General features: G+C 43.0%; 1 protein-coding gene across 9 annotated transcripts in view; it reads right to left on the bottom strand.

The window, feature by feature from the left end:
• MTUS1 (microtubule associated scaffold protein 1) overlaps positions 1-27,568 on the bottom strand; it is a 326,118-nt gene that overhangs the window by 142,066 nt on the left and 156,484 nt on the right. For 6 of the 9 annotated variants that reach the window (XM_073583626.1, XM_073583625.1, XM_073583622.1 and 3 more), the window contains one exon: positions 2,605-2,781. The exons of 2 other annotated variants lie outside the window; for them this stretch is intronic. In XM_073583626.1, the coding sequence (XP_073439727.1) occupies positions 2,605-2,781 (177 nt within the window). Of the gene's footprint in view, positions 1-2,604; positions 2,782-27,568 lie in introns of those variants that run through there. One more of the 9 variants, XR_012233776.1, reaches the window with a different exon arrangement.

Raw genomic sequence — 27,568 nt, forward strand, 5'->3', positions numbered from 1 at the left:
GACTAGTTCTCATTTCAATGCCACAACACCCCCCACCTTGGACGTTCTGTTCAGAATATCTAGAAAACCGTGCAAACTAGTGACAGAAAGTAAATTACTTATTGTCATAATTCTGCAGCCCAGATATGTACTGAGATTATGTGAAAAGCCCGGACAACCCCTTTAATAACTCATATCACATGACAGAGAATTGGCTGCATTTCCCATCTCCCCCCATTCTACCTCAAACCTTCTGGAAATGGAAAAAAAAAAAAAAAAAAAAAAGTTAATGTCATAGTGAAGATACTGGAAGGAAAAATGTAGGGAAAAAAAATTAGATTTAATACAACTGCAATGTAATAGGAATAAACGCTAAAAAGAGGAATAAAACGATATGTCGGCCTGTGAAAAGCAAGTAAAAAATGCTGACTGAAATGTCAAGTCCTTACTGCTCTGGTCCTGCCTCTGATCACATGGTAGCAGTGCCAACACGCCATACTGGCTGCAGCCACATCATTACTGCTGCCATGTAACCAGATCTTAGGGATTTTTAGCACATTTACAGCCAGAATATCACCGTATAATGCCTGGATGAGAGCACAGAAGGGAAAGACTTCACTCAGTAATGATCCTGGCAATATGAATGGCACAATATGATTTGCAGAGAAATAAAGAGCTTTTAGGTAAATTGATTACAAGTGACCATCTCTCTGCATTATTTAGTATTGGGATTGATATACGGTCAGAGATCCTGACTGAAGGCGCAGGACACCCCAATCATCCAGACACTAATGGAGTGGGCTTTAGGAATGCAGCAGTGACTTTGGCTTAAAAAGACCCTAGATGGCTGTTAACAGCACATTTATCAGGGAGCATAGAAACTGAACACTGGGGGTCTCAAAGATCAACAAATCCTATGGAGGGGTCTGCATCAGAATATCTCACACTCTTCTGCTTACCAGCCCTTTATTTGTTACTGATCTTTAAAGCGAACTTGACCACGGATACATTAACGTGTCGCAGTTAACGTAGTCCTCGCATACTTGGGAGCAATTCATTCCCATATTCAGAGCTTCATGTCACATATCCAGGCACTGCCACCAGGCCAAAGACCCCAGACTAACGTAGTCTACAGCAGAATGTGTCCCCCGTCCATGAACTCTGAACTGAAGGCTCATGTCAGAAGAACACTCCCATCAATTGTACGGTTTCAGATTATACTTTATAATGACACCAACATATTTAAGTGGTTCCTTAACATTTTCCATTCACCAACACTAGAACCTGACCATTTATGAGTAACGTGTACTCTAACTGGAAGTGCTAATGTCTAATTCTCCAAGACTTATGTGATCATACTCTGCGCACTCATGCCATGGAGTAGAAATAACATGCCTGTCTTTGGTTTGCCTTTTTTTTCTTAGAGTACACCTAAATAATTGAACAGTCTAGAAAAATAAAGCATGGGTTGTCTGCATGCAACACGCTCCCAGAGGGCTTCACTTAATTACAAATGTCATCTCTGTAAATGGGCTCTAGACACCTCAATGCCGGAGCACCCTGCATCTCCGAATGTAAGCGGCTCAGGGAGACTGACATTTAATTTAAGATCAGTTTCAAATATGAAAAGAAAAGATGACCTACTTCTCTTCCCAGCAGCCGAAGCCAACAAAGGAATTATGCAAAAGCTCCAGGACGCGACAATCAGCAAGGTCAGGAAGGGAACATCGGAGAGTCTCCCTGAATCAGCAGCTAATCTGATGGTGGAATTGATAGAAAGCTGTACTGGAAAGGCGCTCTCTGTGCAACTGCGGTGGCCGCCCGGCACGGTCATTTAAGGTGAAGGATCATAACCGGATAACAGACAAAAGAGCACTGGCCATGTTCACTCCTTTGTGTGCTCTCGATGAATTAGAGTGGAAAGTAATCAGGAGATTTGAGGCGGTGGGCAGGACAGACTAATCCAACATGAAAGTCTAACCAGGAAAGTCGGCACTGGGTAGGCTGCCTAATTTGGCTGCATGGTTAGAAGGAGCTTTGTTTCAAAGGGCATGTTATACATAATAAAGTAGCCGTTTGTCTGCACTTTGTAATGAGAAAATGGATACAATAAGCACATTTATCATTTGCTCAAGGCTCCTTTTATCCGTACAGATGCAGCATAAGCAAAGCCATTGCTTAACTACCCACCACATGTGTCAGATCTGCAGAGGATCTGAAAGGCAGAGAGACCAGGCTTGTTTCTCAGTTCCTCAATCTCAATCCAATTAATACGAATATAACAGCTGAAAAATAAGAGTCAAAGAGAAGCTACAAGAATCTCACAGCTCCTTTCATCCTCTCCAATGCACACTTCTTCCAGTATAAGTCAACAAGGTGCAATTCGGAAAATAAAAATAGGACAATGCATGCAGAACAAAGTGAATAGGTGCCATCATATGGGGACATCCACTGTCAAGTGTGCCAACAGCTACGGTATATTTATGTGTTGTCCTAGTGCGCAAAAAAGCAAAGATCATAAGGATGGCCACCCCTGTGTGCCAACGACAAGGTGCTCAAACATAACGACAAGTGCAAGTGAAGTGCCCAACCATCATCTGTGCCAAAGGTGAACACTGTACTTACACCTAGTACTCAGAGTGCTGTGATCGCTCTGGGTGCTGCATACGGACGACACGCTAGGAGTCCTCTGGAGAGTTGGCGCTTTGCAGGGGACTCTTGTTCTAGGCAGAGATCTTGTCCCAATCACAGCTGAAGCTTTTACAATACTAGACTTTCCTTTGGGGGAACTCAGACCTCCCGCTAACAGAGACAAAGACAAGGTATCAAAAAAGCATTTTGATATCAATTTTCACAAACATTCAATTCAACAAAGTAGATACCGTATCCTTTTATCTACTGCAGCGATAGACCCCCTATACACAGTTTATTTTTCAGTCTCAATTAACAATCCTTCTTAGGATTTGCCGAAATAGCTAAAAATGGAATACATGTACAAAAACAAACGAATCATCTGCCTTTCACAGTGTACATGAAGACTTATTGGACATTGCCATCACTAGCTATCAGTGATCGCAGCGTCTGGGCTTTACTGTCTACTTCATTGTACTTGTCGGCAGCAGATACTCCAGAATTGGGTATAAATGATCCGGCTCTGCTCGTATGTAATATGCCATGTGATTACACACTGCTGAGGAATGTAACATTACATAATGGGAGTCTCTATGGACCACGCTCATTACAGTCACCAGATGCGAGGGGCCAAGCAGAGGACACACAAGTAGCCATACATCACTTTTTAGGTTAGCAATTTAGACAACATTTACTATAAAAATAAAATAATGTCATTGGTTAATAGACATGAATTCAGTCAGTCTTCTACATGGTATTCTGCCTCTAGGCTACTATGGTGGCCTCAGAATATGGACAGTGTCGCCACAGGCCTCATTCAGACAGCCGTGATTTTTCTTGTACAGTCTGTTGTTGATTAGTGATTTGGGTGAGAGTCATCAGTGTTTGGTCGGTGTGTCAGTTTCTACCATTAGTGACTTTCACTGAACAAAAAAAAAAAAAAAAAACAGCAAAGTTTTTCCTATCCATTGCCGTGTTAATCGTGTTGACCATGTGGACTGCACACTGATGCCATCCACGTGGCAAATGCGATTCTCACAGACCCATTCATTTGTATGGGTCATTTTGCTCTGTGAATACAATTAAAATCGGACACCTTTCCATGATTTTTTTCGTGACACGTGGTCTTAAAGAAAAAAAAAGGCCGCGTTAATAACACCAAAGACTTTAATGGTATGTGTTAACTATGACAAATCACCGATAGACCGTTTATTTGATTCACTGATGGCTGAATCAAGTCCTATACAGACTTTGAACAGTTTTAGTAGTGATGCAAACATCAACCTGACCACTGGTCTAATGACAGGATTCCTGCTATACAGCTTACCCACATTAAAGATATCTGACACTACGAAAGGCCAAGTACCGTAAATAAATATAAAAAAAAATATAAAACATTCATATATCAATCTATATATACACATACATGCATATATAACTATCTCCAGCTAGATAACACACATATACTATATTATATATCCTTAAAGGTCCAAGTATAGAAGTGTTTTGGAAATTATCTTAATGGTGTGCCACTACATCTTTTGACTTCAAACTATATTTATGGACAATTGCATGCTACAGATCAGACACCAGAAAACACTGCGATATCAGTTCATCATATTATACATAGAATGTGGGTCCTACAGAAATAAGAGTTAGGTGAAGGATTAGCCTTGAAATGGTTCCCACATAACGAATACCAGCGACCATCTCGGCTGAGTCCAGCAGATACATCATTGCCCATGAATGGGCGCAGGTAAATTGGCCCTATGTCTCAAAACGGTCTAAACGGTAAAATGAACATGTTGTGTATAGCAACCAATCAGCGCGCACGTTTCATTTGGGAATTATTTTAGTAACTGAAAGTGGGGTTCTGATTGGTTCCAGTAAGCAACAAGATCCACACGCTAGGAAGCGAATGATGCACCAATTATGTTGGACTTCGGAGGGCGCCATCTTGTAGGTCTCTGCAGTGGCAGCAAAAGATAGCTGGTGGAAAAACCTAACACCTAACAACGCATCCACAGCAGCCAAGCAGTCAAAGGCGCCTTTAAAATAAATTGATAATGCATACGATTCTGTTACTTACCATCATCGTAAACGTTATATACCTGTACCTAACCACTACAGGTGGATAAAAAGGTAAAATTTACAATTCACTGCTTACAAATATAAACTGCTCGACAACGACTCATTCAGACGTCTGTGCAAATAGGTCCAAGCCACCAATGCCCGGACTGGCCACGACTCTCCCAACCAAAGCCTGACTGCTTCACAAATCTCTATGAAGATGTGACAGAGTCAGGAGAGCCGCGGCAGTCCGTGCATTGGTGGTTCTTGCTTGGACAGATTTGCTCGGATGTCTGAATGAGCCCATAGTCACATGGATCAGCAGCAGGATTGTAACCTCTAGACAGATGTGGAGTAAGAACCATTTCATGACAATATCGAGAAATTGGCACATATAAAATACACAAATTTAAAAGACCAAAAAGCCACACAAGCAAGTAATCACCAAATTGTATGCATTATCAAAGTGTGTAAAGTCCTCTTCCTCAGCAGTTTTCAGAAACAAAAAGGCTTTTTTACGGAAAAAAAAGACAATAAGTATTATGTGGAACCATGGCTTTTTTTCATGGCATATTTTTCAGAAGTCTTAATAGACTCCTCTGTAGGAAGGAAAACAAGGAAAAATATATTTAAAAAAAAAATGGCATTAATATTATGAAAGACCTGTTGTAAATTCAAGGTAATAGGTATATTCACACACAGCAGATTTGTATAAAAAAAAGTGGATTTTTAAATGCAGAATATTTTTTGTAACAAAATTTTCTGCATATAAACACATCCCAAAATAAGTTTAAAGGGGTTGTCCAGTGTAGATCAGTGATACCTTTCAGACTGGCATGGGTCTGACAACTGAGACCCACATTGACTGGAGAAAAGAAAACTTTTGACCCTCTTGTACTAGAGGAAGAGCGCATGCCTATTACAGTGGCTGTAACAGTGTCCCATTCTGCCCGTGTCACACCTGCCAACGACATCTTCAGGTGTCAACATCTTTAAAGGAAACCTGTCAGCAGGACTGTGACAAGTAACCTACAGACAGTGTCAGGTCGGCATTGCTATATTGATTAAAATGATACCTTGATTGATGAAATCCGTCTTGTGGTTGTGGTGTAATCTTTATTTTCAGTTAATGATATGCTCGTGCTCCGGGGCGGCCTGTGGGAGGGGGGGTCTTCATGTGTAAGGCTTCCGACATGTCACTGATCCCTCACTGACCTGCATCCTATTTTACATAATGATTATATACCATAATTTTTCGGATTATAAAACACACTTTTTCCCCCAAATTTGTGGTGAAAATGGCGGTGCGTCTTATAATGCGTATATACCTTACCAGTACAGATGCTGCAGGCTGCAGGCTGAGATGAGGGGGTGTCAGGCGGTGCTGTGGCCTATGTCCACGGTGCTGCGGGGGCTCTGCCGACATTTTGTTAAAGGCCAGATCCCCCGCAGTTCCATGGTTTCCTGTGCGGTGGACTCCGGGAAAATGGCCGCCAGGGCAGCGCATGCACAGATGGAAATCTCGGCACCAAGATCTCGGGAGATGAGATCTCAGCGCTGAGCTCTCATCTCCTGAGATCTTGGTGCCAAGATCTCTCATCTGCGCATGCGCCATCCCCGGCGGCCATTTTCCTGCAGTCCACCGAAAAATGTCGGCAGAGCCCAACAGCACCACCGGACACCCCCGCAGAACCAGACACCTGCAGCAACAAAGAGCAGCACCGTCGGACACCCTGCGACCCTGCTTCTCCGCAGCCACCACCCCAGGTAACAAATAAGACGCATGAATTAGAAGCAGCACCATTTTATTTAAAAAAAAAAAAAATTGTCATTTTTCTCCTCAAAATTTGGGGTGCGTCTTATAATCCGAAAAATATATATCTTTTAAAAAAATAAAATTCCCTTCTGCAGGCAGGTGCCAGCAGTGGCACCTGCACTGCAACCTGATCGCATATGTACCGTGTATGCAATTATTTTTTTTTATGTCATCTTTAAACTGGGAAAAAAAAAAAAAAAGTTTGAGAATGCCAATGGCCGCGTCTGCGCAGTGGCAGCTATCAGTGATCTGATGCCGGCGGCGTCATCTGGCTAGAGAAAATAAAAAAAATTCCTCCTCCAAGATGGTGCCATCTGCGTAGTAGCAGCCGCCATCTGTGGCGGCACCATTATTTTATGAAATTATGGATAATAAAGAAATGAATTACCGTACATACACATTACATATGCGATCATGCTGCAGCACAGGCGCTACAGCCGGCACCTCCCTTTTCTCAAGAAGTATATAATATTCATTATGTAGACTAGGGGGCAGGTCAGTGAGGGATCAGTGACCTGTCAGCAGACTATTATAAATAGCTAATCCAAGCACCACATGAAGACTCGTGCGCGTTTCTGGCAAGTGTGACCCCGGCCTAATAAGTATAATGGCGCCGACCTGACACTGCGTGTAGGTTACTGTAGACAATACTGCTGACAGGTTCCCTTTAAGCGAGCCGTACACTAGAATTTTCAGATATGCATCCAACCCAACCTGCTACATTTATTGGGGAGATCAACAAGTTCTGTGGAGTGGTTTCCGCCATCAAATCAAAAACTACATCAATGTGTGAAAACTTCAATAGGCAACCCCGGTATATTATCCCTGCTGGGATATGTGTCGTGTATAGTTATGAGTTACCCTATTGGTGATCCTCAGACGCTCTGTAAAAGTGAGTTGTTCATATAATATGTGAATGATCATGTAATAATGAAGTGAAGGTAGTGGCCTGCAAGGAGTCAGACATATGCTGATCAGCAACATTTGGAAGGAGGAGACAAATAATTGGTAGGCAAATTCCTGCAAGCACAATAATATAATGGTAACATTTGTGCAAGATTGGATGAAATCTTTACCATGTGATTTCACAAAGATAGAAAACTATTTATATGAAGCTATATTAAAGCTAACAAGTCATCACCCACTGTTGACAGGATTCAATTTAGCTTATAAATGTGCATCATGGTAATAATTAAAGAATTTGTGCTGAACATAAAGGCATAGCCAGAAACAATAGTATATAAGCAACAATTAAACAGTCACCTATTCACACACACTAAAGTGTAATCGCCTTGATTTCTAGCCATCATGGAAGGTATAGAAATATCTAAAGCATTATTAAGTTGTACTAAGTTAGTAAACCAGAACCCCAAGATGCCAAATATACCCAATAATAGCAACAAAACAGGAAAAAAAAGCACATTTATAAAAAAAATAATTGCACAGAGCTAGTGTTTCTAGAATCCTACTCTATTCCTATAAGCAGGAGACCAGAACCAAGTACAGTACTTCAAGATGGAAAATACAACAGTGAAATTACAATTTTCTTTGCTGTTTTTACCGCCAGTGTTTTGGTGTTTGGCAGATGATGGCAGATGTAGACTAAAGGAAAGTGGCCACACAGCAGATCTTCGGCATTCTCTTTTCCTGTAGTTCAGCATGGTCACCAGAGAGATTAGAGGTCTCCAAGTCTGCTTCGGAGGACAACACAAACAATCCCAACACTGGTTGCGATACTTCTACTTCTGGGCAGGGTCTGCATCAGGGAAGACTCCAGAAAAATTGCCAGTCACAGCTAGGATTCTCCAGTCCATGGCATGTGATTGTCATGCCTTTGTGCTAGGTTCTCTCTGGTGCACACTTCATGACTTGCTGTTTTTCTCTGCTTCTCCACTTTCATCCTGTTCTCTGTCCAACTCCTCATCCCATTTAAAGTGCTTTTATCTTACTTCCCACAGTATTATCCCTGCCCTTAATGTAGCATCAATCAGGTCCCAGAACAGCACTTCCAGTGTGTTTATGCACTTATTCGATCCAGCCTAGTCTTCACCAAGACAACATCTCACAGCATCAGCAGCAAGGATCTCCTGGGACCAACTGAGAAAGGCAGCAAGAACTACATCCAAGGGTGGATGCTGGAGGAGGCCGTTATATTATCTCTAATGAACAAGTTTTATGGTATGTTCTACACGTGAAGCCCTCCTCTACAGAAGGAGACTGTTCCCACAGCTTGTACCTTCCATAGGTAGTCATGAATCCAGTGTGAAGGTGGTGTTAAAACAGTAAATGAATTAGTGAAGCAACTGTGATTAGGAAAACACCCATCCATGGAAGCACTGCCTGCTCTGAAGGTGCAAAGGGAAAGGAGCAGGGCACTAGTTGCCACAACATTTTCACTACCTCAGCAAATACATAACCCAGACATACTAAAGGTGGAAGAGACATGGTAACACAAGACCCACTTGTAATAAATAAAGCCACAACAAATTAGGTATGGAATATAATGGCCGTGGCGTTTTATTTATGGGTTACTCAAATAAATTGAACTTTGATATAATAAATAATCAAACCAAGAACTGGAACAAAATTGACCAAGACACCCAATCCACCCGGAAATACCGGGCAATTTTCCCACAAAATTAACGCCACGGCATAACAGAATACAGTAAATTAGGGCAGGGAGGGTGGGATCTTTCTTCCTGACAGGAATGGCTCAACTGTTGAAATAAGCGGTCATTTATACACAAATTCTTCCCGCATTTTTTTTTGTCTCAGCCAACCAGGAATTAAGGAAAAAGCGGGAAGCCAACTGTAAAAAAACGATTTCAACTTGCTCGTGCCCAGCACAGCTTACTCAAAAACAGCGGTAACCCTTTCAGTAGGATTTATACCACATACGATATACTGAACCCACAACTTTTAACGGGGGTCTGTGTTCTCATGAGACCCCCCTTGGGGGGGCTTGCATTATGCAGGTTAGAAGGCTGCTTTTTTGTGTGTAAATTGTTAAAATTGCAAAGTCTTTACAAAAACAAGCAACTTGGCAATTTACTTTTTCAATATCCTCTGCATTCTCAAGATCAGATAGATTTATAATTTGAGTCTATCACTCATTGTCTAAGGGTACCGTTACACATAGCGATGCACCAGCGATCCCGATAACGATATGGATCGCTGGTGCATCGCTAAGTGGTCGCTAGTGAGCTGCCACACAGGCAGATCTCACCAGCGACATAGCAGCGGTCGGGGGTCGCTACTTACCTGACAGACGCGGCGATCCTGACGTCCTCCCGCCCGCGTCAACGCGTCGCTCGTCGGCGCCACAGGAAGCGCCCGACGAGAAATGGTCCAGGACGTTGTCACGCGATCAGCGATAATCAGCGGGGGAGCCGGTAGGAGGTAAGTATCAGACATAGCGATATCGCTGCTGCGTCACAAAACCAGTGACGTTTCAGCGATATTGCTAGCGATCTCGCTGTGTGTAATGGTGGCTTAAGTTACCAGTCACCGCTGAGGTGGACGATTTTTTTTGCTTGCAAGCACGTGCTTGCAAGCTATTTTTTTTTCTATAGAGTGCTGCTCTGGAGCTGTCCGGTTCACTGTACCTGGGCGGAAAACATTGGCTGCCCACACCTTTAGGATATCAGCACAAAAAAAAAACATCTCTGTGAAAGTAGTACTGTATAAACTAGTAAGTGGCCTCCAAGCAAAAGCCACCTTAAGACTGGTCAGGTTACTTTTTTTCAACCGCTTTACATCTTTGTAAACACTTCAAAGAAGATCAAAAGACTGAACAAAATAATGGCAAGTAGCTTTTCATCTGCAATGTATATATTCAATCTTTTTAGCATTTATTTAGCGCTTTTTCATAGGTGTGTTACCCTTAAAAAGAGTGTGTAGACTGGGTCAGCGGTTCAGCAATGCGCCTGTCTGAACCTTCAGGAGGGTGCTGCCACCCGGAGAGCAATAAGAGGAGCAGTTTTGAGGAACAAGCATGAGACTACCCCTTAACAAAAAAGGAACCTATGGCAAACAACAAGGGAGCAGATATTGTTCAGTGCTAGCATCATGACAGGTTTTGGCAGCAGATATATACAAATAATACAAAGATGGGAAGGATCTTCAATTTGCCCAAGCAAATCGTATACATGCAACATTTACCACGTAAAGTGGTGTTGTGTCTTCTTACGAGTTCTGATGGTGTGCAATCTGACATTTGGCATAAAACCTCTGTCTTCCAAAATAGGCAGACCGTTCACTGTAGTCTAACTTGTTTATTGGTCAATGCATATGTTTGTGGTGAAACAGATATACTTTATCTGGGATAATGGAGTTTTAATGCAGGAGAAATTTTTTACACAACTATTCTGCTTCTTACAAAATGACTGCTTCACCAGGACCTCCTTAAACAATGCAATTACAATTGCTTTTTACAGAAAAACTTGTAATATAATCCGCAACACACAGTAATTGTAAGACGCACCCCAAATTTTAAGAACAAAATTAGGATTTTTTTTGTTTTATTATAATCCAGGAGTTTTATTGCTTACCAGGGATGTTGGCTGCGGTGAAGTAGGGTCCCAGGGTCGCTTCTGGAGGAAAAGCAGCAGTGGCGCGTTGCTGAAGACTGGGATGAGGGGGTGGTTCCGATGTGCGGCGCTGCGGGTGAAAATGGCTGCGGTGCTCTGTGTTGGGGGGCTCAGCCGACATTTTGAGAAAGCCCTGACTGCGATGCAGTGGCTTCTGGGAAAATGTCTGCAGAGATTTCAATCTGAGCACGCGCCGCCCCCAGCAGCCATTTTCCTTGAGGCCACCGCATCGCAGTAATAGATATGCGAGGCGCTCCAGGCTTTCACAAAATGCCGGAGGCCCCCCACACCACAGCCATTTTCACCGGCAGCGGCGCACATCGGAACATCCCTTATCCCAGCCTGCAGCAACGCGCCAATCGTGCATCCTCCAGCAGCTACCCTGGGACCCTGCTCCACCACGGCTGGTAAGGTATATCCACAGTATAAGACGCACCCCCATTTTCCCCCTCAAACACGGGGGAAAAAAGTGCGTCTTATAATCCGAAAAATAAGGTAAATCACCAAGAGATGTTGCCATTACCACATTTGACATCACTAAGAGTATTATAGCTTATTAAAGTGACAACAGCAATTTAGTAGGCAGAACAAGTTGTGGGCCAAAAAAAAAGTTAATACTCACATTTAGTTGGGCTGTATAGCAAAATATGAAGAGACACTAAAAAAAAGGGTGTGCAGTTTGGTCACTTGTTCTATGCTCCCTCCTATTTTAAACACATTTCGAGAACAGACTGTATATGAGGCTGAAAGGATTGAAGATTAGTGATAAAATACAACAGTGAGTTAATACAAAGCAGACACTTTGCTGCAGGCAAGAAAGCATTATAATAGATCTCCTGTTTGATAGACGATTGTCTGATGGCCTTGAGCAAAGCACTAATGCAGCACTGGCTTATATAATATGGAACTGTGGGTGAAGTCCCAAGATGGCCACTCACAGATCAAGCAAAGAGTGGGCACAAATACAATGGGTACAGAAAGTATTCAGACCCCTTTAAATTTTTCACACTGTTTCATTGCAGCCATTTGGTAAATTCAAACAAGTTCATTTTTTCCTCATTAATGTACACTCTGCACCCCATCTTGACTGAAAAAAAAAAAAAAAAAAAAGTTGAAAATTTTGCAAATTTATTAAAAAAGAAAAACTATCACAGTGATAAGTATTCAGACCCTTTGCTCAGACGCTCATATTTAAGTCCCATGCTGTCCATTTCCTTGTGCTCCTTCTTGAGATGGTTCTACTCCTTCATTGGAGTCCAGCTGTGTTTAATTAAACTGATAGGACTTTATTTGTAAAGGCACACACCTGTCTATATATAAGACCTCACAGCTCACAGTGAGGCTGGTTTCACACGTAGCGGAACTCTTGCGGAAATTACAGCGAGAATTCCGGAATTCCATTCTGCGGGAAAATCGCATTTTAAATTCCCGCGGAAAAACTAGCATTTTGCAAGCGTAATTAGCTTGCAGAATTGCTAGCGTTTTCCAAGCGATCTGGAGCATTGCTTGGAGAACTGATTGACAGGTTGGTCACACTCGTCAAACATAATGTTTGACGAGTGTGACCAACTTTTTACTATTGAGGCCGCCTATGCGGTATCAATGGTAAAAGATAGAATGTAAAAAATAATAAAAAGAAAAAATTGTTATTCTCACCTTCCGACGTCTCGCCTCTCTCCACGCTCCCAGTCCCAGTAATCCTTTGTGACAATTACAGCGATGACGTCTGTTCTCACGGTCATTCGCGAAGATGTCGCACGAATGACCGCGAGACTTCGCGATCCCGCAAGAACGGACGTCATCGCTCGCAAAGGCTTACTGGGACCGGGAGAGCAGAGAGAGGCGGGAAGGCTGCGCGGGACATCGGAAGATGAGAATAACAATATTTTTTATTTTAAATTCTATTTTTTACAGGGATATGGTACCCAAAGCCCGGAGGACAGTCACCTCTCCTCCGGACCGTGGGTACCATCCTCAAATGTTCTGCTTACTTTTCGCATGGTGTGCACAGCCAAATGGGGAAAGTAAGCAGAACAACGCATTCCTATGGGTGCGGGATCGCCGCGATTCCGCGAAATTAATGAGCATGCTGCGTTTTTTACCGCGAAGCGATTCCGCCGCTGTAAAAACCGCAGCATTAGCACAGCATTGCGGAATCCCATAGGAATGCATGGGATGCTTATTTTTCGCTGCAAAATCGCGCGGTGGAAACGCGAAAAAAATGCCACGTGTGAACTCAGCCTGAATGTCAGACCAAATAAGAATCATGAGGTCAAAAGGAACTGGCCAAGGAGCTCAGAAACAGAATTGTGGCAAGGCACAGATCTGGCCAAGGTTACAAAAGAAATTCTGCAGTACTCAAGGTTTTTAAGAGCAAAGTGACCTCCATAATCCTTAAAAGGAAGAAGTTTGGGACCACCAGAAGTCTTCCTAGACCTGGCTGTCCAGCCATACTGAGCAATCGTGAGAGAAGAACCTTGGTGAGAGAGGTAAAGAAGAACCCCAAGATCACTGACGCTGAGCTCCACAGATGCAGTAGGGAGATGGGAGAAAGTTCCACAAAGTCAAACATCACTGCAGCCCTCCAACAGTCGGGCCTTTATGGCAGGGTGGCCTGACTGAAGCCTCTCCTCTCCCGCATAGAGTTTGCTAAAAAAAACAAAAAAAACAAAAAAAACCATGAAGGATTCCCAGACTATGAGAAAAAAGATTCTCTGGTCTGATGAGACGAAGATAGAACTTTTTGGTGATATTTCTAAGCGGTATGTGTGGAGAAAACCAGGCACTGCTCATCACCTGCCCAATACAATCCCAACAGCGAAACGTGGTGGCCGCATCATGCTTCGGGGGTGTTTTTCAGCTGCAGGGACAGGACGACTGGTTGCAATTGTAGGAAACATGAATGTGGCCAAGTACAGAGATATCCTGGATGAAAACCTCTTCCAGAGTACTCTGGACCTCAGCCTTGGCCGAAGGTTCACCTTCCAATAAGACAATGACCATAAGCACACAGCTAAAATAACAAAGGAGTGGCTTCAGAACAACTGTGACTATTTCTTGACTGGCCCAGCTAGAGCCCTGACCTAAACCCAATTGAGCATCTCTGGAGAGACCTGAAAATGGCTATCACCAACGTTCATCATCCAACCTGTTGGAACTGGAGAGGATCTGCAAGGAAGAATGGCAGAGGATCCCCAAATCCAGGTGTGAAAAACTTGTTGCATCATTCCCAAGACGACTCTTAGCTTACTAGCTCAAAAGGTTGCCTCTACTCAATACTGAGCAAAGGATCTGAATACTTATGACCATGTGATATTTAAGTTTTTCTTTTTTAATAAGTTTGCAAAAATGTCTACATTTCAGTTTTTTTCAGTCAAGATGGGGTGCAGAGTGTAAATTAATGAGAAAAAAAAAAATGAACTTTTTTGAATTTACCAAATGGCTGCAATGAAACAAAGTGAAAAATGTAATGGGGTCTGAATACTTTCTGTACCCACTGTATAATTAACAGATCTGCAGCTAAAATATAGCTAGAGAAAACATTTGCTCCCCCGGGTACTCAGAGAATGGATTCATGCAACAAGGGGTTGGGTGTCAAAGCAAAAAAAAAAAAAAGAAAAAAAGATATATTAAAAATCCATGACAGCAGCCAGCCTCACTAGCACAGCAGTCATCAGGAGGATACTAGTCCTAAACTTGTTGTCATCACCAGGTAGACAAGGGCACGGGGCCTAGCAGAAATGGCCCCGCTCTCCAAGAGACCCTTAACAGCTGCATGGTCTGCCTTCTCGTATGTATACATGTGCATTTTAGGAGAATGAGGAGTACTGAGGTGAATAAAAGCCAAAGTTTTTATTAGAAAATATATAAAAAGGCATAGAAAACAATTATAATGTGACATGCCGCAATCCAGGAAATAACAGGAATACCAGCGTCATCGCTCCCTACTGCAAACCCATTGCACATATCCCATTAGGCTATGTGCACATGTAGTTTGAGGTCCTGCGGATTTTTCCACGAAGATTTGGAAAAATCCGCAGGTAAATTCTCAGGTCAAAAGACCTGCGGTTTACCTGCGGATTAGCCTGCAGTTTCATACCTCTACAATGGAGGTGTGAAACCGCTGCGGATTCCGCACAAAGAATTGACATGCTGCGGATTGGAACCCGCGGAAAAATCCGCAGCATGTGCACAGCATTTTTCAGTTTACCATTGAAAACAATGGTACTGTACAATGCACCTAAAATCTGCTGCAGACCCGCAGAGTCTGAACCGCTGTGGATCTGCAGCAGAATACGCAACATGTGCACATGGCCTAAGTGTGTAAAGTGCTAGCAAGGTAATGAATGGGAATATGGTTACAAACACCTCAGAAAAGTAACACCATGAAAAAAAGTAAGAGGTCAAAATGATCATCATCTGAGGATGGTGCTTACCAGGTGCAGGAGGGGAAAGACCCTGGACCAGGTGGTGAAAACCAGACGCATGTTTCGCATGTATGATATATCCCTTTTACACACTTATGGGATATGTGCTATGGGTCTGCAGTAGGGAGCGGTGACCCTGGTATTCCTGTTATTTCCTGGATTGCATCATGTCGCATTATAATTATATCTATGTCTAATTTTATATTTATTTTTTCTAATAAAAAAAACTTTGGCTTTTATTATATCCACCCGAGTACTCCTCATTCTCCTAAAATGCCCATGTCTTTCTTGGAGTTGGTGTGTTTTTCCTATTAGGGTGGGCCACTATTTAGTGCCACCACCTGGCATATAGCATGCAACTGAGGCTTTTGCTTGTATGTATACATGAATGAGTAAAACCCCCTTATTGAATAACAATATTACTACTATGTGACCTGTGGTGACACATGGGCAGCAGCACGACCACACGCCGAGTGTTAACAGTGGGCGTGATATCAGAATGACCGTTTGTTTCTGCAGCTCTGCCCAAATGATGGCAACCAAGCGGTGCGAGGCGGTGATACAAGTCATTTCCTGGCTTTCAATAGATGCATTTTCACAAGTACAGGTGTAAAAATAAGCATTCCACACTATGATTACCCGGGCATTAGTTACCTAGGGAAATCTGATGACAGACGTTGTCCCACGATTGGATGTAAAATTTTGCTGTTTAATATATTTTTTATTGCAATTTAAAACAAAAAAAAAAAAACAAAAACAACAAACAGTCACCATTTCAAAAACAGCTAGTTTCTGCTCTTGGGGTATGTTCCCATGGTCCAGAAACGCTGCGGGTTGGACGCTCCGTACCGCTGCGTCAAACCCGCAGCGGCCAGATGTTACAGCATATTGAATATGGAATTTCATGAAATCCCATCTCTACTATGCATCCTGAGACTCCTCCAGCTTCCCTGCTGAGGCGCACATGCAGCACGTCTTTCCAGACCGCAGCATGTCAATTTATGTAGCGGAGATGCTCAGTCTCTGCTGTGTAAATTACCCATTCACTATCATTAGATGCGGTAAAACGGCATTATCTTCTTAGTCACATGCGCACAAGTGCGGGAACGCAGCTTACTACGCATGTGTAATTATTTAAATAATGTCGTACCTTGTTTCATCCAGAAGTTCGCGTACACTGCAGTTCTCGCGATGAGCTAAGCTGACCGCAAGAACTGCCGTGCACGTGACCGCCGAGGGTCATCTCCAGTCATCAGCTTAAAGCTCCGCTCTGTCTGGATGGTGGCATAATGCCACCGTTCAGCCAAAGGCATCCAGATGTAGCAGAGCTGGACTCATCGTGGGACAGTGTGTACATCTTCTCGGTTGACAGGTATGGTATACTGTTGCTTTTTTATTTTATTTCTCTTACATGAGAAAGTCGGTGGAATAGGCAGTGCAGTAAGTATGGTTTAATTAAGATCTATTAAAGGAGTTGGTGTCATTATTTCAATTAAAATACTATATTCTGGCTGTGTCTTTATTTACCATATAACTATAGGATCAGTAATGGATAGGTGTCTTATAGACGCTTCTCCATTACTAGTCCGGTGACATCAAGCCCACAAATATTACCCCACTTGCCACCGCTACAGGGCAAGTGGGAAGAGCCGGGTAAAGTACCACAATTGGCACATCTATGGATGCGCCAATTGTGGGGCGGCTGAGAGCTGTTATTTTTTGGCTAGTGAGGGCCAAAATTCATGGGCCGCGCCAGCCTGAGAATATCAAAAATAGGGGGACCCACGCTATATTTTTTTTTTTTAGTAGGGGATCCCACTATTTTTGCTAACCATTCAAGGTAAGCCGACTGCTGTGGCCTGGTATTATCAGGTTGGTAAGGTTCATGGATATTGGATCATTGCCAGCCTGAAATACCAGTCCAGTAGTCTGCTTTACTCTGGCTGGTTAACAAATATAGGGGGAACCTGCGCTATTTATTTTTTTTTTTAATTATTTATTAAAAGGAGAGGACCTCTCTCTGCTTTCCTCCACTTCATATGTCTGTACTTCTGGCTGTGTTACAAGATTCATCTTTGTTTAAATTACAGTAGCAGTAAGCTACATTCCCGCACTTAATATGCATGTGACTAGAAAAATAACGCGGTTTTACCGCATCTAAGGATAGTGAATGGATAATTTACGCAGCTACATAAATTGACATGCTGCGGTCTGGAAAGAAGCGCCGCATGTCCGTCTCTGCGGGCGAGCCGCGGGCATCGGTGCTCGCATAGTGGGTATGGGATTTCTTGAAATCCCATTCACTATGCTGTAACAGCTGGATGCTGCAGGTTGGACATTGCGCATGTACGCAGCATCCAACCAGCAGCGTTTACTGACCGTGGGAGAATACCCCAATATATCTACAAACAGGAAATCACTTTCTTTCCTTCCCAGTAGCCAAGTTTCAGTTAGCTTTATTTCAAGTTACAAAACCCCCCAAAAACGCATGCAATGAAAAAACGCACCAAAAACGCAGGTGGCCTGCCAGTGACCTCAGATTCAGATTTCGTGCAAATTTCACCTGTGTCAAATACTGAGCAAATCCTGAGCCGTTCCTGATCGTGTGCACATAGCCTTATTAATTCCTGATGTTCATTTGAGTAATCAGTTTTTTTTTTATTTATAAAGATTTTCATCTTTTTATTTACCATTATTATGATATGGTTTTAACAAAAGGACAGTGCTCACAGGGTAATAATGGAGCCACACCCGCTGGGAGAAGATCAAAACTAGAACTAAATAAAAAGGCTCATATCTTGGGCAGCTGTGTGGCGGATTTAGGGAAAAAAAAAAAAACGCACATACATGTACACACAACAATAGAAACAAAACCAGATATACTTACTGGAACGCTTTGGATTCCCTTCTAAGAACACCCAGCAAAGATGCCCAATGGTGGTAAAGGCCATTTCATGTGCATGGAGTCTAGCGGGTTCGCCTGGACAGCAGGAAGAATGATTCTGCTGCCCGTGCATAAAATCTGATCAGTCTCAGCTACAGAGCGTGTGTGGCCTCAGCCATGGACACATGAGGTGAGCATTCAGAAAGGGAATCAGAAAACTACCAAAAGGCGCGGGCGCCATCCCAAGAATATAAGTAGCAATATCTAGACACAATAATAAGTTATTCTGCCTTCCTTGTTCAAACATCAGGCAGACTAACCCACAACGTGTGACCCCAGCAGGAAACTTATTAGGAGGACATTCTGAGAGTGAAACAAAAACGAACACAAGGAGGCGACATAATATAAAACGGTCTATGCAATTTAAAAAAAAAAAAAAAATATATATATATATATATATATATATATATATATATATATATATATATATATATATACACATATATACACACACACACAGTGCCTACAAGTAGTATTCAACCCCCTGCAGATTTAGCAGGTTTACACATTCGGAATTAACTTGGCATTGTGACATTTGGACTGTAGATCAGCCTGGAAGTGTGAAATGCACTGCGGCAAAAAAGAATGTTATTTCTTTGTTTAATTTTTTTTTAAATTGTGAAAAGTTTATTCAGAGGGTCATTTATTATTCAACCCCTCAAACCACCAGAATTCTGTTTGGTTCCCCTAAAGTATTAAGAAGTATTTCAGGCACAAAGAACAATGAGCTTCACATGTTTGGATTAATTATCTCTTTTTCCAGCCTTTTCTGACTATTTAAGACCCTCCCCAAACTTGTGAACAGCACTCATACATGGTCAACATGGGAAAGACAAAGGAGTATTCCAAGGCCATCAGAGACAAGATCGTGGAGGGTCACAAGGCTGGCAAGGGGTACAAAACCCTTTCCAAGGAGTTGGGCCTACCTGTCTCCACTGTTGGGAGCATCATCCGGAAGTGGAAGGCTTATGGAACTACTGTTAGCCTTCCACGGCCTGGACAGCCTTTGAAAGTTTCCTCCCGTGCCGAGGCCAGGCTTGTCCGAAGAGTCAAGGCTAACCCAAGGACAACAAGGAAGGAGCTCCGGGAAGATCTCATGGCAGTGGGGACATTGGTTTCAGTCAATACCATAAGTAACGTACTCCACCGCAATGGTCTCCGTTCCAGACGAGCCCGTAAGGTACCTTTACTTTCAAAGCGTCATGTCAAGGCTCGTCTACAGTTTGCTCATGATCACTTGGAGGATTCTGAGACAGACTGGTTCAAGGTTCTCTGGTCTGATGAGACCATTGATCGAGATCTTTGGTGCCAACCACACACGTGACGTTTGGAGACTGGATGGCACTGCATACGACCCCAAGAATACCATCCCTACAGTCAAGCATGGTGGTGGCAGCATCATGCTGTGGGGCTGTTTCTCAGCCAAGGGGCCTGACCATCTGGTCCGCATCCATGGGAAGATGGATAGCACGGCCTACCTGGAGATTTTGGCCAAGAACCTCCGCTCCTCCATCAAGGATCTTAAGATGGGTCGTCATTTCATCTTCCAACAAGACAACGACCCAAAGCACACAGCCAAGAAAACCAAGGCCTGGTTCAAGAGGCAAAAAATCAAGGTGTTGGAGTGGCCTAGTCAGTCTCCTGACCTTAACCCAATTGAAAACTTGTGGAAGGAGCTCAAGATTAAAGTCCACATGAGACACCCAAAGAACCTAGATAACTTGGAGAAGATCTGCATGGAGGAGTGGGCCAAGATAACTCCAGAGACCTGTGCCGGCCTGATCAGGTCTTATAAAAGACGATTATTAGCTGTAATTGCAAACAAGGGTTATTCCACAAAATATTAAACCTAGGGGTTGAATAATAATTGACCCACACTTGTATGTTTAAAATTTATTAAAATTTAACTGAGCAACATAACTTTTTGGTTTGTAAGATTTATGCATCTGTTAATAAATCCTGCTCTTGTGTGAAGCTTGAAGGCTCTAACTTATTTGCATCTTATCAAACCTGCTAAATCTGCAGGGGGTTGAATACTACTTGTAGGCACTGTATATGTGTGTGTGTATATATATATATATATATATATATATATATATATATATATATATATATATATATATTCCAAAATTATATTTTGCACGATTTAATTAAGTAAAATATTAAAAAGTTTATTTTTCCCTCTTTTTTTTTTTAAGATAACCTTCTAAATACAACCATAGGGGGCGACAAGGGTGGGAGTTTTGAAGCTTACTGATTTTCTGGCAGTCCAAATATCTGCAGTAAGCCAGGGCCGACATCACTTTCCACATTTTGATTGGGCCTGAACTATACAGAGAGAGTAAACTGCCCTCTGCCGGCAGCTTGCAGTAAATCTACTAATATCTCATTTACTGCATCACTGAGGGTGCACCTACACTGGGCCATTGTAATCTATAAGCATATTTAAAAGCAGCAGCGCAGCAGATGGTTTTTCCCTATATAGTGCAGGGTAAACCATTAAGAATTGATGATCTATAGGCTCCGGTGTATGTCTTCTATAGACAGGTTTTACTGCACCCTCCGGATCTCAGTGCCCGCAGCACCTACATGCAAGGGATTAATGGATCCAGTAGGGAGCTGGACATTTTCCTCGACTCTGACCATGCAATCAGATACCAAACAATATGGCTAGACATTAGCCCAGTATTAAAGGGGGCACCAAATAGGAGTAACACAATAAGTGTGGAAAGAGATCTCTGAATAGAGCAACATACACTGTGTTCCAAATTATGCAAAAAATATTTCTTCATATTTTCTCTAAATTACCTATATGAATTGCAGTCATTGTTATTTTCCAGTCATCTAATATTCTAGTATAATTGCAATGCTTTTGAACAAACTGCCTATGAAAACAGTATATTTTTAAAAATAAACACTCAAAATGCATGTTCCAAATTATTATGCACAGCAGAGTTTTCAACCTTTTTATTTTGAACAAAAAAATGGTCAATTGTGAAATTATAAGCATTATCAGCTTATTACAAAATGAAATCAAACAGTTTTCAAGTCAAACCTTTATTCTAGGTGATGTTACATTTGCACATAGGACCCCTTGTTTGAAAGCAGCTTCTAATCTCTCTCATCCATTGAATTTGTCAGTTTTTGGATGGTGTGTGCTTCAATTGTTTTGTATGTTGACAGAATACCCTCCCAGAGCTGTTGCTTAGATGTGAACTGCCTCCCGCCATCATAGACACTCCTTTTGATGATGCTCCAGAGGTTCTCAATGGGGTTGAGGTCAGGGGAAGATGGTGGTCACACCATAAGTCTGTCCTCCCATAGCAGCCAGAGATGCAGATGTGTTATTTGCAGCATGAGACTGTGCATTATCATGCATGAAAACGATCTTGCTGCGGAAAGCACGGTTCTTCCTCTTGAACCATGGCAGGAAGTGCTGTTTTAGAAACTCCACATAGATTATGGAGTTCATCTTTACCCCTTCAGGGATCCAAAAGGGGCCGACAATCTCTCTCCCCATGATTCCAGCCCAAAACATTACTCCACCTCCTCCTTGTTGGCGCCTTAGCCGTGTTTTCATGGGGTGTCCATCAACCAGCCATCCTCCACTCCATCCATCTGGACCATCGAGCGTTGCACGGCACTCATCGGTGAACAAAACCGTTTGGAAGTCAGTCTTCATGTATCGTTTGGCCCACTGGAGCCGTTTCTGCTTGTGTGCAGTGGATAGAGGTGGTCGACAGGATGGATTACGCACAGCTGCAAACCTCTGAAGGACCCTGCATCTTGTTGTTCGGGGGACGTTGGAGGCACCAGCAGCTGCAAAAACTTGTCTGCTGCTATGACAGGGCATTTTTGCAGCTGCTCTTTTAACCTGATGCAATTGCCTGTTTGAAAGAGTCCTCAATTTTTCCTTATCAGCACGCACACGTGTGTGCTGGGAATCAGCTACATACTTCTTGATTGTGCGATGATCACGATGACGTGTCTTGGCAATGTTGATTGTAGTCATGCCTTGACCTAAATACTCCACAATTTGTTGCTTCTCAGCAGCAGACACATCCTTTTTCTTTCCCATTTTGGCAAAAAATGTAGGCTGCTTAATAATGTGGAACAGCTTTCTTAAGTAGTCTTGCCTTTATTTAGACACAACTGCCAAACTAATTTGCACAGGTATCTGCAATTGCTTTCAGTGATATAAAGAGCCCTGACACACATCACCATCAATGAGATTAAATGACAAACAAAAAAATTGTAACCTTATCACTCTTAAACTCTTTTTGCATAATAATTTGGAACACAGTTTATTATTGCCCTTTACATAGTATAAGGCAATTTGGAGAACCATGAAGTGTACATACTGGAACACTGTCAAGCGTACACCCAATATTAACAAGTTGGGTTTCAGTCAAATAATTATTTAAAGGGGTATTATGGTAAGAATTGGTCATCACACATCCACTGGATAGATGATTACTACATAGGTGGAGGTCTAATTAAAGAGACATGCACTGATACTTAGCATGGGGGCCTTCTGACTACGATTCTGAAGTTGATTTCTTAGTCGGCAGATTCTTATTTGGCAATTGCTCTGTTTTTTTATAGGTTTAACGACAAAAAAAATAAATAAAATACAATGCAGAGAGGAGCCCTGATGTGAATACTCTGAAAAACAGCTACAAAAATAATAAAACTGGCACAAAAATGGGAATCAAAGTGGGTGGAACCGAAGGGAGTTATTAAAAGGGTTAAATGACTTTGGGCCACTGATCTCACACCACCATTACATACAGTGATGGCCGCATCAAACGGGTTCTGGGTATGAGAACTGGCATCCAAGCGGGCAAATGGCCAATTCTCCCAGATTTAAATAACTGGTGTTTTTCAGAGGTTAAATGACTTTGGGCCACTGATCTCACACAATACACAGGTGGTGATGGCCTGCGTGAAATTCAGGTCACTCCATCCTGGCCCATATGCGTTCTTGGCATTAGAACTGCCATCGAAAATGGCAAAACAAAATCGGACAATTGGCCAAGTAACTGGCGTTTTTCAAGGGCTAAATGACCATGGGCCCACTGGTCTTCCATCACCAGCAAAAACAGTAAGATCCACAAAAAAATAAATTTGAAGAAAAAAAAAAATACACATTGAAATGGTAAATAAGTCTACGGGGTGTCCAAATAATGAAAAAATAGTCCTGGCACTTCACATCAGATAATCACAATTTCAGACTGACACACAAGGTTGCCGAACTAAGAGATCCATAAAAGAGATAAAACAATACTTTACGGACTATAACACCACAACAATGTTTCGCCTTTTTTTTTTTACTATCACCCCCATACTACTCTATTTCTCCCTAACTCCTGTAATCCCTTCACCCAGCAAGAAACTTGTCATTTCCCCCTCCATCCTTCCCAGCCATCTCACCTCTTCGGCACAACTGTTCCTCCACATACAATCTTTTTCTCCAGACACACAGCCACATCATGTCCTATCCTGCTCCCACCTTCTAATGCTCTGTCTACTACTCCTCATTGCTGGCGACATATCCCCAAATCCTGGCCCTCCTCAACACATCCCTACACTCACTTCTATCACCCTGCCACGATCCTCTACACGTCTTTACTCATTCATCCAGCCCCCACTCCCCCAACCCCATTATCTGGAGCCCTATGGATCGCATGCTCTGTCTGCAACAAGCTATCATTTATCCATGACCTCTTTATCACCAACAAACTCTCCTTCCTTGCCATCACTGAAACCTGTCTCACTCCTTCTGACACAGCCTCTCCACCTGCGCTCTCCTTTGATGGATTCCATCTCTCTCACACCCCTCACCCCAGCAACAGACGTGGTGGAGGAGTTGGCTTTCTCCTGTCTGATACCTGCTCCTTTTCCCCAACTCCTCTGACACCCTCCGCTACTCTTCCCTCGTTCGAGGAGCACTCTGTCCGCATCTATTCCCCCTCCAACCGCCTGTCATCTACCGCCCCCCAGAACTAGCCATCTCCATCTTTCTCGACGACTTCACCACCTGACTACTCCATTTCCTTTCTGTTGACATCCCCACCATCATCATGGGCGACTTCAACATCCCCATTGACACTTCCACCCCGGCTGCCTCTAAACTTCTATCGCTCACGGCTTCCCTCGGCCTCACTCAAAGGTCCTCTGCGGCTACTCACAAAGATGGTCACACGCTGGACCTTATCTTCACCCATCTCTGTTCCCTCACTAATCTCAATAACTCACCCCTCCCCGTCTGACCACAGCCTATTGACATTCTCTTCCCTCTCCTACTGCGCAACCCCCGCTCCATAAACTCGCTCACCCTCGCAAGAATCTCAAACACCTCAATTTACAATCACTCTCTGAGTCCCTTCTCCCTTTTACAGACATAGCTTCCCTTAATGACACAGATACTGCTGCCACTTTTTATAACACCACAATAACAGCAACACTTAATTTGGCTGCCCCCCTCACGCAGAGCAAAACTTAAACAATCAACAGGCAGCCCTAGCTGACCAGCCTGACCAAAGAAGTGAGACTGGTTTCCAGGGCCGCCGAGTGGAGATGGAAGAGAACCCATTCTACTGAGCACTTCAGCGCATACAAGCAGTCCCTTGCCAGCTTTAAGTCACGCTCTCTGCCGCAAAACAAACTAACTTTGCATCTCTCATATCCTCCCTGTCAAACAACCCTAAACAGCTCTTCAACACTTTCAATTCTCTACTCCGTCCCACAGCACCTCCTCCCCCTCTTCTCATTTCTGCTGAAGACTTTTCCTCCTTCTTTAAGCAGAAGATCGACACGATCAGACAAAGCTTTTGCCCACAGCCCCCAATGCCCCTCTTAGTTGCTCAGCCCTGTTATGCAAAAGCCAGCTTCTCCACCATGACAGAAGATCAGCTCTCCACCCTTCTGTCAAGATCACACCGCACCACTTGTGCCCTCCACCCACTCCCATCTCACCTCATCCCTAACTTGGCCACAGTCTTCATCCCATCTCTAACACACCTCTTCAACCTTTCACTTACAAATGGTGTCTTTCCCTCATCCTTCAAACATGCCTCAATCACACCCATCCTCAAAAAGCCCTCCGTTGACCCATCCTCTGTGTCTAACTATCGCCCGATATCTCTTGTCGCTTACGCCTCAAAACTACTGGAGCAGCATGTATATCTTGACCTGTCCTCCCACCTCTCCTCCTGTTCCCTCTTTGACCGGTTACTATCTGGCTTCCGACCGCATCACTCAACTGAAACTGCCAACTAAAGTCACTAACGACTTACTAACTGCCAAGAGCAAGCAACACTACTCTGTCCTCTTCCTCCTGGACCTGTCCTTTGCCTTCGACACCGTGGACTATTCCCTCCTGCTACAGACTCATCTCTTGGCATCACAGACTTGGCTCTATCCTGGATCTCATCATACATAACAGACCGAACATTTAGTGTCTCCCTCTCACACACTGCCTCCTCATCTCGCCCCCTGTCTGTCGGTGTTCCTCAAGGCTCTGACACGCAGATCTACCTATCTGGACCCAACCTCGCCTCCTTACTGACTGAAATCCCACAATGTCTGTCTGCTATCTCAGCCTTCTTCTCTACTCGCTTTCTCAAACTGAACATGGACAAAACAGAATTCATCATCTTTCCCCCATCTCACTCTACCCCTCCACCAAACCCATCCATCAATGTCAATGGCTGCTCTTTCTCCAGTCCCGCATGCTCTGTGCCTTGGGGTGATCCCCGACTCTGCGCTCTTTCAAACCACATATCCAAGCCCTCGCCTCCAACTCAAAAATATTTCCCAGATCCGCTCATTCCTCAGCCACGAAACCACAAAAACACTAGTGCATGCTCTTATCTCTCGCCTCGGCTACTGCAACCTCCTACTCTCTAGCCCCGCTCCAGTCCATCCAACACTATGCTGCCCGACTAACGGACCTGTCTGTCCACTATTCCCCAGCCTCCCCCCTATGCCAGGCCTTTCACTGGCTTCCTATTGCCCAGAGGCTCCAATTCAAAACCCTAACCATGACATACAAAGCCATCCACAACCTGTCTCCTCCATACATCTGATATGGTCTCTAGGTACCTACCCGCATGCAACCTTCGATCATCTCAAGATCTTCTTCCCTACTCCCCCCTTTATCTCTTCTTCCCACAACCGCATACAAGACTTCTCCCGTGCTTCCCCCATACTCGAACTCTCTGCCGCAACACATCAGACTCTCACCATCAACGGAAACCTTGAAGAAGACCCACCTGTTCCAACAAGCCTTCAGCCTGCAATGATCCTTGGTCTACTGAACCACCACACGTCCTGCTCTACCCTCTCCTACTGTATCCTCACCCATCCGTGTAGACTGTGAGCCCTCGCGGGAAAGGTCCCCTCTCCTTATGTACTTGTGTGCCCCTTGTCTTACACATGTTTATTATACTTATAACACCAAAAAAAACCAAATGTTATAATATCGCCATATAAGGCAACAGCAATACTCAAGATAAGTATAATAACCAAAAAGAAAAGGAGTACACAAAGCTGTTTTCAAAATATCAAAATATTAATTTATTTAATAAAATTATAGAAGATACATATAAAAACATTAACTGGACATTATTTCAAAGGACACAAGCAGTGATGCATAAAATGGTACATGATATCGATTTAAAAGACCGGGTCCATCATAACCCCAGTGTAAAAATAGTGAACACTAAAACAATTAAACAATTGTGTAACTGAGCGCAGATAAAGTGAAAAAGTGCACACTTGCCTATAATCAATATAAAAGATAATCTATCTAGGTAACTCTAAAAGACCTTCAATATTAAAAAAAAGTGTAAAAGTGCACAAAAACAAAGGGGGAAAAGATTTTTTTCTTTCTAACCCAAGTAAGTCCTAGTGTACCAAGTGTGTAGCAGCCCCAGTCCTTTGCAATAATGTCCAGTTAATGTTTTTATATGTATCTTATATAAATATTTTTATTAAATAAAATAATATTTTGATATTTTGAAAACAGCTTTGTGTACTCCTTTTCTTTTGGGCTGTTATGTTTATTATACTTGTCTATATTTCCCCTTTTCACATGTAAAGCGCCATG

Source organism: Dendrobates tinctorius, unplaced genomic scaffold, assembly GCF_039654945.1.
Source record: "Dendrobates tinctorius isolate UK_male_01 unplaced genomic scaffold, ASM3965494v1 ptg000079l, whole genome shotgun sequence".
Lineage (NCBI taxonomy): Eukaryota > Metazoa > Chordata > Amphibia > Anura > Dendrobatidae > Dendrobates > Dendrobates tinctorius.